This window comes from Podarcis liolepis, assembly GCF_965112155.1.
Source record: "Podarcis liolepis genome assembly, chromosome: 13".
In the NCBI taxonomy this organism is placed as follows: Eukaryota; Metazoa; Chordata; class Lepidosauria; order Squamata; family Lacertidae; genus Podarcis; species Podarcis liolepis.
Window position 1 is genome coordinate 24322733 of NC_139573.1, and position 14818 is coordinate 24337550.

The following is a 14818-nucleotide window of genomic DNA, read 5'->3' on the forward strand; positions in this document are numbered from 1 at the left end:
ATCTGTTTTGCTGGGAACACTTGAAAGAGCTGGGTATTTTTAGCCTGAAGCATAGGAACAAAATATAATTGAAAAAAATTGGAAAAAATAATTGAAAAAATTCAAATGGTTTGTGTGCACTGCATAATGTGATCAATTACCTGTCTCTCCCCCCACCCCACTCATATCTTATTGAAGTTGGCACCTCTGGCCAGAAGAAGAGAAGATTATAGGGAAGCATGACAGCTGACTTCAAGTATCTGAAAGACTTTCATTCCCTGTAGGTCAAAGGGCAGGCTCAAATTTGTAGAGAAGTAAACTTTTGGCTGAATACTAGTCGAAACCTCCTAACGATAAAGGCTGTCTGATACTTTAATCAAATATCTTATGTGCACTGGGCAGTAGGCTGAGTTAAATTATTTCCAGGGTCTCTCAACTCCTCCATTTATTCATTAATTTCAGAACATTAAAAAAGGAGTTGTGAAATTACATGGTGGGTGTGGATGTGTAGCATGCTATTGTAGTAAGTTAAGTGCCCTCAAACAGATAGAAAACAGTAAGTAACTATTTCCATGGCATTGTTAGCTGCCAGCTGCCACAGGACAAAAAAGCTATTAAAAACACAGTTAAAGCAGGCACATCAAAAGTTCGCAACTCTACTGTTCTGCGAAAGCCTTCAAGTACATTTTTAAACATTGTTTGGCTAAACCTCTAGTAATTTTCATTGCAGTTCAGTGCCAAAGAAATACCAGCACATCTTGGCCTTGGCATTTGCCATAAAAGAGATCAATGAGAATCCCAGCCTCTTACCAAATGTCACTTTGGGCTTCCATGTCCTCAACAGCTACTACGTTGCAAAGACAACTTTTAAAGCCACCCTCAGCCTGCTTTCCACACCACATAGGTTTGTTCCCAACTTCAAGTGTGATACTCAGAACCATTTAATTGCTGCCATTGGAGGGCTTGTTTCTGAAACCACTGCCAATATGGCCACCATCTATACCACCTACAAGACTCCACAGGTAGGCCATATGCAAAAGCTATGGATATTTCTCAACTGTGGCACATAATCCAGTCATCCAATGATAAATTATTAAGATGTTTATTCATTTCCCTGGAATTGTGACTGAAATGTCCCTGGTCACTCTGGTAGATGACCAGAATTACAACAGAGGGGAATGAGACCTTATGATCCCCAGTTTTTTTCTGGTGTAGCAGTCACAGAAGTTGGTGCTGGGAAACCACTCTTCCAAACCCATGGACCTATGGGTGTTACAAGGATCAGTTTTGTCTCCCGGGATTTTACAAATTTACATGAAGCCTTAAGGACCACCTTCTTCCATGGACCTGTTTGAACAATGCATTCAACACTGGAGACTCTGTTTCAGGCCTCCTCGTTGCAGGATGAGCAGCAGATGGACCTGAGGCAAAGCTCCTTTTCTCTTATGGCATCAAAGCCCTGGAATGGCTTCCCAAACCAGAGGTCCTAGCTGGTGGTTAAAGGGAATGTAAACCTCAAAATGCAAGGTTGATCTTCAAGGAGTAGAAAATTATCAATCTGTAGTTGTAGATTCTGACCTGAATGGCTGAATTTTGTATTCTTCAAGACACATAAAAAGCAAAGGTAGCTGCGTTGGGAAGGCGGGGACCTTCATTCTCCATGACTGAAGGTCTCACAGGGGCAAGACCTACCCAAGAAGTGTAGCTGTGCTCATGAGGCCTGACACTGCTGTGCAGATCCTGTTTTTTCTCATAATAAAGAGTTGACTTCTTTCATGTGATTTACGGCTGGTTTGCTCCTGATACAAACTGGATTTTTGCAGTTTTATCTTTTATAAAATGTGTTGGGAGGACTTTTCCCTGACAGTACTTTAACTAAACAAGCCTTCATTTTAAAAAAGAAGCCAGTTTTTATGTAGCAGAGCAGAGCATAGATGATTGAAAACGAATAAGGAAACATGTTCTTGGAACACAACTGAAAGATTCTAACCTATTTCTTTCAGCTAACTTATGGATCATTTTCTCCAGTCCAAGGTGACAAAACACTATTCCCTTTCTTGAACCAGATGGTCCCAAATGAAGCCTACCAGTACAGAGGGATTGCCCGCTTACTTAAGCATTTTGCATGGACCTGGATTGGACTCATTGCTGTGGATGATGACAATGGAGAAAACTTTTTGCAGACAGTGATGCCCATGCTTTCCCAGAACGGCATCTGCTATGCTTTCATATTAAGAACTCCAAAGCGAACTTACCTGCAAGAAATGTTAGAGTCATTGGTAACTCTGCTAGATCAATATCCAGTCCTCATGGACAGGAAAGTCAATGTCTGTCTCGTATATGGAGAACCTCCAGCTATACAAGTTTTGAGAATGCTGTTGTTTACAGCAGAAATGTCTGACTTGCCACCTCTGGGTAAAGTATGGGTTGTTACATCTCAGTGGGAATTTGCTTCTTTATCCGCTCAAAGGATTTGGGATACAACCCCCTTCCATGGTGCTTTATCCTTCACAGTTCACTCCAATGAGCCACCAGGATTCCAAACATTTCTTCAAATTGTAAGACCTTCCTGGTCTAAAGAAGATGGGTTCATCCATGATTTCTGGGAGCAAGCATTTGGCTGTAGGTTCAAACATTCTGATGAGTACAGTCAAGCCTGCACTGAGGAAGAGAAGCTGGAGAGCATCCCTGCAGTTTTGTTTGAAATGAACATGATTGGCCATAGCTACAATGTCTACAATTCTGTCTATGCTGTGGCACATGCATTGCATGCCACGTATGTATCCAGATCCAAAAACGGGAACTTAAAAAAAGGACAGAGGCTGATGTTTCAGAAGGTACAGCCATGGGAGGTAACTGAACACACATTTCTACTTTAAAAAGAAGTAGGGTAGAATATTATCTAGACAAGGACGGAACTCTGATCTCAAACTCTGCACAAAATAAATCCTCCAAAATCATGCTAACAAATTTTCCAAGTTAATGTGTTTAACTAATGTCAATTTAATGATCAAATTGCTGTTGTTCTTGTAATACAATTAAGGAAAACTATATGAAGGTTTTCTATAGATGGTATCTAACACCAAGCAGACTTGCCTTAATGTATTAAAAAAACCCCTCAGATAAATGTTGGAAATGCAGTTAAGCAGTGGGTACAACATACCACGTTTGGTGGACATGCAGAAAGATGAGGGAGTTTGGGGATGTAATTTATAATGAATTAAAAAGGATGTTTAAAATCTCATTCCCCCCCCAAAAAAAAAAAACACAGAAGCATTCCTATTGGGGATTGTGGGAAATGAGATTCCAAAAGATTTAAAGAAAGTATTCATGTACACCACCACTGCAGCAAGAGTTGTGATTGCACAGAACTGGAAAAGGGAATGTTTACCGACCAAAAAAGATTTGTTGGTCAAATTACTGGAGTACGCAAGTTGACTGGGCAGATAAGAGATCAAACAAAACAAAAATTTAAAAAAGATTGGAACATATTCAAACAATATTTGAAAGACTATCATGGGGAAATCGAAATTTTGACTGGTTTAGAATAACTTCTGTAAGAAAAAATACTAAAATATAGTGGAAAAACAGGAAAACAAACTCACAGACATGTTAAGAGAGGCATTCAAATAAGGAAAACTGAGGACCCAAGTAAGAAGGGGAGGGAAGTCAAGTATAAAAGGAATATGAATGAATCAAGCAATTAAGCACAAGTTTTTGTTTTTGTTTTCTTTATTATTATTTAGAAATACATGTTTAGCCATAGGAGAACTGACATGTTATAATGTAATTCTATGAATGTAAATTAAAAGAAACCAATAAAGATTATTTGCATATATATATATATATATATATATATATATATATATATATATGCTATTGTTCATACTTTCATCTCAAGCCACTGTTCTAGCAAAATAAAATAATTTAGGTTTAGCTAAGCCAAGACTTTATATAAACTTCACTGTAAAGATTTCAACAAGTTCTTCCTTTATTTTCTTGTTCATCCTAGATTAATCACTTTTTGAGAAGCATTTTGTTCAACAACAGTGCTGGAGACACTATACAGTTTGATGAAAATAGAGAATTAGTTGCTGGTTTTGATGTTACAAACTGGGTGACTTTCCCAAATAGCTCTTTTGTTAGAGTAAAAGTTGGACAACTGGAACCTCAAGCTCCTGCAGGCAAAGAACTAATCATTAATGATGACCAGATTGTCTGGCATAGGAACTTTGATCACGTAAGACACAGCTGCAAATGTTTTTAATCTACCGAATAATTGCAGAAAGTTCAGTATGGGCCAATTCAGTCGTCTTCTTGAGGCTTGATTTCTGCTGTGTATCAGTTGTGAAACCATAGCTCCTGCACTTGTTTGTAAAAGAAGTAAAAGAACATGAGATGCGTTAACTCAATAATGTTGGCATTGGACTAATTAAAGCAGTGAGGTTCTTAGATCACAATGAAACAAACACCTCCTTTGTTTTCTTGATGCTAATTACCATTTTGTTTATGGACAGGTACTGCCACTTTCTGTGTGCAATGACAACTGCTATCCTGGTTACAGAAGGAAAGAGAAGGAGGGAGAGAAATTTTGCTGCTATGATTGTGCTCCATGTCCAGAAGGGATGGTTTCTGGCCAGAAGGGTAGGAGAAATAATGCACACTGGTTAAAAACAAAAATGGCCTAACCTAATATTCTGGTTGTTAGAGTGGTCTCAAGGCTATTATTAATTAGACAACTTGTCTTTGAGTGGAAGTTTTTTGTTCCACAAATTGCCAGTGTGTGTCTGGGGATGGAGTACAAATTGCAACCCTGGTGTGGGGTTGTTGGGACTTTAACCTTTTGCTTCCTGCTGCTTTCCTGATCTGGATCAGACTCTTATGCCTGAAATTTGCACTCAAGGTGGATGCAGAACCAATAATAAGTGAAATCCACTAATTCACTGTGGAGACCGTAGCTGCATAATGGGATAATGAAGATAGCATCAAAATGAAAACTTAGACCCTAGTCCTGGACCAGCATCTAGAACATAAGGGTACATGAAACACCTGGGATCCTGAGAGTGATCTATTTCAGGATCTGGTGCCTTTGACGCTATATTTGAAAATAACCCCAAATGTGTGTTATCAGCTGACTATACATTTTTTTCATGCCTACCCTCTCCGCCATCCACATTCCACTCCCCCATCTTGAATTTTATACTGGAAACTTGTCAATGCAGAAACCCTTCCTTCTCTCAGGGCTCTGTAAAAAGCCAGGCAGATCATCTATGCTAAATAAATCAGAATGCTAATGAAAGATGCTTCAAATTATAACATTCATTTTTATAATGTATTTTTTTCTGTAAATATTATTATTTAAAAAAAACAGTAACACAACATTTCGAAGGCAGCAGCTCTGTCAAAGACATACAATCTACATTTACATCTAGTTTGTATTGGTTATACATCATATAGCAGCTGCCAATTCATTTTGATGATGTTAAACAAAGTCTTGAAATATTTCTCTTCCTGTTTTCAGATGTAGATGTCTGTGAAAATTGTCCAGAAGATCAGCATCCGAATGTTGACCAAAATCAATGCATTCCCAAAGTTCTAAGCTACCTGTCTTATGAAGAAACATTAGGGATCATCTTAGCTATCTTGGCTGCTTCTTTGTCTTTGGTCACATCTTTAGTGCTTGGAACTTTTATTAAGCACAGGGACACTCCCATAGTCAAAGCCAACAACCGAACACTCACCTACATCCTCCTTATCTCCCTCCTCCTTTGCTTCCTCTGCTCCTTGCTCTTCATTGGACAGCCTGGACACGTGACCTGCCTTCTCCGGCAAATGGTTTTTGGCATTATCTTTTCTGTGGCCCTTTCCTCAGTGTTGGCAAAGACCATCACTGTGGTTCTGGCATTCATGGCAACCAAACCAGGAGCCAGGATGAGGAAATGGGTAGGGAAAAGGCTGACGAACTCAGTTGTCTTTTCTGGCTCCTTTATTCAAGCTGGCATTTGTATGATTTGGTTAAGTACTTCTCCACCATTTCCAGATACAGACCTGCATTCACTGAGTGGGACAATCTTAGCAGAATGTAATGAGGGATCAGCTTCCATGTTTTACTGTGTCCTGGGCTATATGGGCTTCCTTGCAGTTGTTAGCCTCACTGTGGCTTTCCTAGCCAGGAAGTTACCTGACAGCTTCAATGAAGCTAAGTTCATCACTTTCAGCATGTTGGTTTTTTGCAGTGTTTGGTTGTCCTTTGTTCCAACCTACCTGAGCACCAAAGGAAAATACATGGTGGCTGTGGAGATCTTCTCCATCTTATGCTCCAGTGCTGGTTTACTGGGTTGCATTTTTACCCCAAAATGCTACATCATTGTGCTGAGGCCGGAGCTTAACAACAGAGAGCAGCTAATAAGAAGAAAATAATCAACAAATATGTATGCACCTCTCTTCTCCATTTGTTTATAGTTTGGGGAAACAATTTCCAAAGACTACAGATCCTGTGGTTCATTGTGGAAAACCTTCATGGTCAAAGAAGTGATAAGAAGTACTATCAGATAGGGTTGCCGTATTTCAAACAGTGAAAACTTGTTGAGCTTTTTTGTCAATGTTTTTGAGCTTTTGGGGGGAAATCGCTTACAAAATTGCTGGTTTTGAGCTATTTTTATGGAAAAACGGTGCTGCCAACATGGGTTGCCATACGTCCGAATTTCCCCAGACATTTTCCTGGTTTTCAACCGCACTCTGCTGCCGACTGCCATATTTCGGATATGTTTGGGAAATTCCGGAAATATGGCACCCCTAAAGTAAGAAAATCCATCAAGAACAAACACTGCATGCATTTGAGAAAGTATATGAGCGTGAAACTGACTTGTGCTGTAGTCAGGGCCACCTCAACACGTTTTGTTGCTCGAGGTAGAACAGCAAATGATACCCCCCCACACACACCCCACAAGGTCAGGATGCACAGTACCCAAGGCTGACCAAGGTTTTTAGACACCTCTGATAGAAACCCAGCAAGGACCTTTCCCTGCATGTGAAAACACAGTAATTATCAATGGAACCTTTACTCACAACCACAATCCGTTCCGTAGGCCCATCCGGAAGTCGAAATGGGTCACTGGAAGAGGCGCTGTTGTGTGCGGGTGCGGGCGACAATTGCCTACTTTTGCGCATGTGCAAACGGCAATTGCCACTCCTGCGCATGCGCGAACGGCGGCAAATCCACCAGTTACTTCCGGGTTTGCCACGAACGTTGGGCGAAATGGATGCTAGCAGAGGCGGGTTTAAGAAGAGGTTTGACTGTATAACAATTTGTTGTTCATGGGTTTGTAGTCAGTTTCCGGCTGTGGCCAGCTGCTTCAATTCTGCCTTTCTACATATCATTTTAGACACTGAACACTGTTTGTGAACTAGGCATCATATAGATTCACCTGACCACATAGCCCAAACTGCTTGCCAGTTTGCAGAGCTGCAGTCCTAGCTTTCCAACACCAGTGCCGCCATCCACGGGTTACTGGCGGTGTGGGAGGAGGTGGGAGAGCTGAGAGTGGCATTGTGGTGCTTCCCCACTGCTCCTAACTGACCACACAAGTGCATGTGCCCACCATCCCTCCCCCACCATGATGACAGTGTTTTTCTTTAGTTTGATGGCCAAATATCTTAGCAAAGTGGGAGTGGGCACGCCATACTGCCCATGTCCATTCGGTGGTTATTGTTTCTGCTTGAAGTTGAATTGTCTACTGGACCCCCCCCCCCAAACCCTGAAGCTACTGTTCAGCTTTGGACCTTGCCTTTCAACCCTACTCCCCAGGAAGTGTTTTGATGTGCTGAAGAGAGAATCAGATGCTTTCCATTGTGGTACCATTTGCACAAGTAAACAAACGAACTGCAGCACCCCTGAAGTCTTTTACACAACGAGCTCAGTCCTTCTGTGGTTAAATGATACGGTATTGTTCCTCTTTTGCAGGGGGAGGGGGCAAGAGGGGGATTTGGTTGATTTTTATCTCTGTAATCACTAACCAAGAGTGTAAGATAGCAAAGATACAGAGTGTAAGCAAAGAGCAAAGCTAACTTTATGCTCATTTGGGGGTTTTCCCCCCTTTTTAGTGTGCTGGGGAATTTGTGCAGTTGGAAAACCTGCTTTTTAAGAAAACCAGGTATAAAATATTTCCTGCACATGGAAAACTAGGTGTCTGCGTGGAAAAGCAGGCTAGAACAATAACCTCCAACCTCTAACTCACTCTGAGGGTGGGAAAATGGTTAGTGTATGTAGGAGTGTTGAGTCATGTGAACAATTAATTCATATGTAACTTTTCCTGGATTTCATGTGCTCTGGCATTCAAACTGTTAACAGAGAATGCAAAAGAGTTGACAACTCACCCCACTACTCCCCTGAAAACTAATTCCCTGAACTTTCTTAATTAACCAAAAAGATTCAGTGAGTGAATTTTCTCCACTGGGAACAAAACTGGTGCTGACTGGGAAATGTTGAGCTGGCTAACAATGCCCTTTGGAGATGTTAGAAAGCTGTCTTCTCCATGCTGATAAATTATGGTAAATATTACACTGAGGGCTTGGAAAACAGCTCTTGCTGGGATAGATGGTAGCATTTCCCACTGTAACGTTGGCCACAGAAGCATCGCATCGCATATGGAGTTGTGATAAGGAGCAGTTCAGCTGAAAAGAAGGTAGAAGGCTTCCATTGCTATGGCATTCTGCTAGGGCAGTCTTCCATAATCTGGTCTCCTCTTCCAAATGATGTTGGGCTCCAACTCCCATCAGCCCCAGCCAGCATGGCCAATGTTCAGGAACAATGTGAGTCAGAGCCCAGGCTAGGGGGCTGTTTTTAAAACAAGAACTGCACATATCTGCAGGTTCAGAAAGCCAGGGTAATGTAGTGGTTAGAGTGTTGGACTAGGACCTAAGAGAGCCATGTTCAAATCTCCATTCAGAGCTGATTCAGCTTTCCCCCCTCTTTATGTCCATGTTAGTTTGGTTTTCTTTGGAGGGGACCCCATCTGGCAGGCGAGAAATCACATTCTATTTGGGTTTGAATTTTAAAATTTCAGATTAGCATCCTAAAGGAACAGAAACTCTGAATGCATGTACCATCAACACTATTATACTATTTTCAACAATAAATCAAAACAGCTTAGTATTGCTATACAGTCATATCTCGTATTGCTTTGTGCTCTTCTTACAGACTTTCAGCTTACGAATGCGGCAAGCCCGGAAGTGTTTACTTCCAGCCGTCTGTGCATGCACAAAAACGCTCAGTCATGCTGCGCACATGCGCTGAAGAGGCGCTCTAGTTGCAGACTTTTTGGGATACGAACGGCACCCCAAAACTGATTAAGTCTGCAACTATAGAGGTACCACTGTATCTGCTAAGGGGCTTTATAGATTTAGTATTCTCCTATGGAACCTCACAGGGACACAGGGTGGCACTGTGGGTTAAACCACAGAGTCTAGGACTTGCCGATCAGAAGGTCGGCAGTTCAAATCCCTGCGACGGGGTGAGCTCCCGTTGCTCGGTCCCAGCTCCTGCCAACCTAGCAGTTCGAAAGCACATCAAAGTGCAAGTAGATAAATAGGTACTGCTCTGGCGGGAAGGTAAATGGCGTTTCTGTGCGCTGCTCTGGTTTGCCAGAAGCGGCTTAGTCATGCTGGCCACATGACCCAGAAGCTGTACGCCCGCTCCCTCGGCCAATAAAGCTAGATGAGCGCTGCAACCCCAGTGTCGGTCACGACTGGACCTAATTGTAGGGGGTCCCTTTACCTTTACCTTATGGAACCTCACAGCAAGATATGTAGATGAGCGACATATTTATTCCAGTACATTATAAAAATGCTCCATTTCTCAATAAATTGATTGCCTGTAAGGCAGGACACGACTCTTGATTTCCCCAGCAACCTAAATTAACCTGCATACAGGAAGGAAAAAGGATAACAAATGGCTCAGCTCTACCTGGATAGAATTCATCAGGGGTTTTGAGTAAGAATGAGTAAGATTTTTATTTAGGAGAAAGATCATATTTGATTGGCAGAGAATACGTTTTACACGCAAAAGATCCTTGGCATCACCAAAGTAAGAAGTTTTAGCACTAAAATGTCAAATGGAACCAATTCCACTCCCATCCCAAGTCAGCAGCTGGCATTCTTGGGCAGCCAAGGGTCCATATTTGTTGTCCTCTTGAGTTCTGAGGAAGTAGATCCAAAGCTTCATACTGAATTATTATTTCTAAAGCTGGCCTTAATGGGAGATGTGTCCCTATTGTAGCAGTATGTTCCATATAGTCAGATACCTAGAGATTTCTTCAGGCTAGTATCATCCTGTGATTGCAAATTATCAAAATTCCGGGGAAAGGCAAACGTCAATACAAAGGGAAGTTTGTGTGCTAGTATAACAGGTTTCGGCCAATTCTTAACAGCATGTACAGTTTGATTTCAGTTCCTTCAGTTCATGTGCAACTCTCTCTTTCTTTTTTCAATGTACATGCAGCAATTGATAAAATACAGCAAAAACAAACAAACTTGATGTGAACATATCAAGGTTCTTTTTTAAAACTTGTATCAAGATTATTTCTGTGTGCTCTTTTACTGCACATTAGGGAATTGGTTTTTTTATGTTGTGTTTTTCTTTTTGTGAGCTACTTTGTGCACTGTTCTGCTGACACACACACATGTGCCCCTGCACATTACTAAAGCCCAGGACAAAATATTATCTTGGTTTGGTCTTTGTTAGGGGTTTTATCAGTGCACGCATGCAAAACAGTACAAAACGATTCTTGATACTATCAAGCATGTAAGCGGGTCAAGATGGCTTTTTAAAAATATTATATCTGTTGGTAATAGGGGCAAGAGGAGAAAGGCGCAAATGAAATTATAGCAACTTATTCACCCACAGTGTTATTACTGTGACCTTAAATCGAAGGAGAAATTTGCAAGCACCCCAGTTAGGGGTTAGCTATATCTCTCCCATATAATGTCCTAGTGGTCAAGTCAGATTTTGAACTCCATCTTAGGATGCGCCATGTTTCACCCAGGTGGGCATTCTCAAAATCATGCATGCACATGTTAATCAATGAGGAATAGTGTTCCATCAATTGTTGGCCCTTAAGAGGCACGTCAGACACTTTACGGATGGCAATTTTCCTTCACAGTCCTACATATACAGTGTGTGTGTGTGTGTGTGTGTGTGTGTGTGTGTGTGTTCATATTGCTTTATTTAAAAAAACACAACTCAAATTAGTGCACAAATAATAATAATAAAATGCATCATATACAATGAAGCAATGACATGCTGACAAAAAGCACATTTGCAGAAAGTGCTGTTTAATTTAAGTCCCAAATCAAGAAAATATTAACACCCTGATTTAGAAAAGATGTATAAATTATGTGCATTATATTAGGTGGAGGCAGGAAGTTTTCATTACATTTAGTTTATTATTGAGACCAACATTTGGAGGAAATAAACATTCATCTTATCCTGTGGCTGCCAAATCAGTACCTAGAGTTCCATGATTCATCCCTGTACCTCTGTTTCTCCACAGATGGATGCTGAACAGGCCAAGCACTGGGAGAACCAGAGCACAGTGAATGAGTTCATCTTGTTGGGATACCAAGAGTATCCTGCTGTTCTCTTTATTGCCTTCCTGGCCATATACATGGCAATATTACTGGGCAACGGTCTTATTGTGATGGTTACAACACTGGACCCTGCCTTACGTACCCCCATGTACTTCTTCCTGCGCAGTCTCTCAGGACTAGAGATGTGCTACACCTCAGTCACCCTTCCTAAAATGATGGCCAATCTAATCTCAGGGAACCTCTCCATCTCTCTACTAGCCTGTGCCTCACAGATGTTCTTCTTGCTCTTCCTTGGCGCAACTGAGTGCTTCTTGCTAGCGGCCATGGCCTACGACCGCTATCTTGCCATCTGCCTGCCTCTCCGCTACATGACCATCATGAGCCAGAAGATGCGGGTGGGGATGGTGGTCGGCTCCTTTGCCATCAGCCTCCCATTGCAGATGTTGCAAATTGGGTTCATCTTCTCCTTGCCTTTTTGTGGGCCCAATGAGATTGACCACTTCTTCTGCGACATACCACCAATACTCAGCCTGGCATGTGCTGACCTGTATGCCAGCGAGTTGACTGTGTATACCAATAACTTTCTCTTTGTTATAATCCCCTTTTTCCTCATTTTGGCCTCCTATATACACATCACCAGAACCATCCTGAACTTGCCATCAGCCACAGGACGCCAGAAGGCTTTCTCCACTTGCTCATCCCACCTTACTGTGGTCATTCTCTTTTATGGCTCTGCAACGGTCGTATACCTGAGGCCCAAGACACCCGACTCTGTGAAAGTGGACAAGTTGCTTTCCCTGCTCTACACAGTCATCATTCCCCTCTGCAACCCTCTTATTTACACCCTGAGGAACAGGGAAGTGAAGGCAGCCATTAGGAAGCTATTAGGAAGGAAATAGGTTGGCACAGGCGTCCACTGAATCCACCATCAAAATCTCACCCATACTAATATTTGGCATTTCCTTGCTGGTTCAAATGATTTCATATGCATTAGTCTACAACAACCCTACAAAGGAATTGAGTATTATTTTCCCCTTATAAAAGATTGGGTTGGAGGGGTAGAAGCTGAGAGACAGACAAATGGTAAGTTCATAAATTGGGGTTGATACATCTGTTGATTTCAGTTCTCTCAGGTTCTCATTTTTCCTATCTTAAATATCTGCAGCAATTTGCCCCCCCCCAAAAAAAATTAAGGAATCCTTGTGAAAATTCATCAGCATGTTAGTGTGAATTTATCCTGATGAACCCATTTTTTTTTTGTTCGTATTTTGAAAGTTCGTATTTTTGTAAGCAAGTTAATTTGAATAAATTACTACAGATTATGAGATTTAGATGAGGTAGCATTGTGAATTTTCAGCAGAACAATTTTAGATATATATTCGTGGACAAATATTTATTTAATTTAAAAAAGGGTTTCTTTCATTTGTTTTTTTTTATTGGTTTTAAGAAATGAACAATGCAGGTGTGTAATAAGCCTTGACCTCGGTGAACTGAAAAGAGATTTGTAATTGCCTGTCTGCTACTGAAATGGAAACTGAAATAAAGAAATCTATGATTTAAAAAATACGAATTTGTAATGTCTGCTTCCTTATTATTCAGTGTATTTTTTATTGCAAAAATTATAAATTTGCCTTCAGAACTGTAAAACTTGGAGGCGGGTTATTGGTCACTTTATTGCTCATAAGGGTTAACAGGTCTTTGGAAGGCTAAAAATATAGACTGCTGGAAACCTAGAGAACACCCACACATAAAAGAGAAAGCTAGGAACAATGACATATGTCAGTTGCACAATGCAACACACACACAGGGCCGGCCCACCCATGAGGCAAGGTAAGGTGACTGCCTCAAGCAGCAGGATCTACAGGGGCAGCAGAACTGGCCTCCAAGGAATGCATTGCCTGCTGCTGCCACAGCAGCCACCATGGCAACAACAGCTGTGCTGTGCTCTTTGGAGAGTAGATCTGCATCCTTCTCCACAGCCCTCCTCCACGCCAACTCTACAGTGGTCTATTAGTGAATAGGAGGTACTGTTGGTCTCTCCCCACCCCTAGGGAGGAAGCAGAAGGGGCTTTAGGGTATCCTGAGCTCTGCACCTGCCTGACATGGTTCAGAGTGGGCCCTGCTCTTAGTGGGGGGGGGTGACTGTTGCCAAGCTTATGAATATTGATGATCCTGGAAACCAGGGATACCTAATTTGTGGCCCTCTGATGCTGCTGAACTCTATTTTCCATCAGCCTCAGGAAGCATGGCCAACAGGGGTGATGGTCATCTCAGCCTAACATGGCTGAAGTCCAGAACCCCCCAAATTGGCTTGATTCGGTTTGGGTTGCAGTCAAATCTGGTACATAGCCCTATCCAAAACCATCCCTGCAAACAGAACAAATGCACAATGAAATGGCAAAATAAGTATAAAATACTGCACATTTGAGGCAGATCATTCAACTTTACATATTCAGCAATGGGGTCTGAACTAGTGGTGACTTACCAAGAAAGAGGGCATGGTGGATTGAAACATCAATTCAGGGTTTTGTGACAGACGAGAATGGCAAATTGCTTGTGAGGGATTGTTAGGGAAAGCAATGAAATTGCTTGAGAATGAAATTGTCTCAAACAGCAGGTACAAGGCAGACAAAAGAAAGCACTCCTTCACACATTGCATAAAGTATCTATGGAACTCCCTACCACATGATATTGAGGGGGCTATTAGCTTATCTGGCTTTAACAAGCAGTTATATCAGTTCATGGATGGCAATATTTTAAGTGGATATTGAATATATGGATATAACACTGTAACGCTGTGAACTAAACCAGGCATAGGCGAACTCGGCCCTCCATATGTTTTGGGACTACATCTCCCATTATCCCTAGCTAACAGGACCAGTGGTCAGGGATAATGGGAATTGTAGTCTCAAAACATCTGGAGGGCCGAGTTTGCCTGTGCCTGGTCTAAACCACTGAGCCTCCTGGGCTTGCTGATCAGAAGGTTGGCGGTTTGAATCCCTACGACAGGGTGAGCTCCCGTTGCTCTGTCCCAGCTCCTGCCAATCTAGCAGTTCAAAAGCATGCCAGTGCAAGTAGATAAATAGGTACCACTGTGGCGGGATGGTAAACGCTGTTTCCATGCACTCTTGTTTCCATCTCAGTGTTCTGTTGCACCAGAAGCAGTTTAGTCCTGCTGGCCACATGACCCGGAAAGCTGTCTGCGGACAAACGCTGGCTCCCTCAGCCTGAAAGTGAGATGAGCACCGCAACC

General features: G+C 41.9%; 1 protein-coding gene across 1 annotated transcript; it reads left to right on the forward strand.

Annotated features, from left to right (window-relative positions):
* Positions 1-11528: 11528 nt before the first annotated feature.
* LOC310692625 (olfactory receptor 10A7-like) lies at positions 11529-12464 on the forward strand (the record flags this gene model as incomplete). Its single annotated transcript, XM_083473569.1, has 1 exon — positions 11529-12464. One exon carries the CDS (start codon positions 11529-11531, stop codon positions 12462-12464), a length of 936 nt encoding a protein of 311 aa, XP_083329695.1.
* Between the last annotated feature and the right edge of the window lie 2354 nt (positions 12465-14818).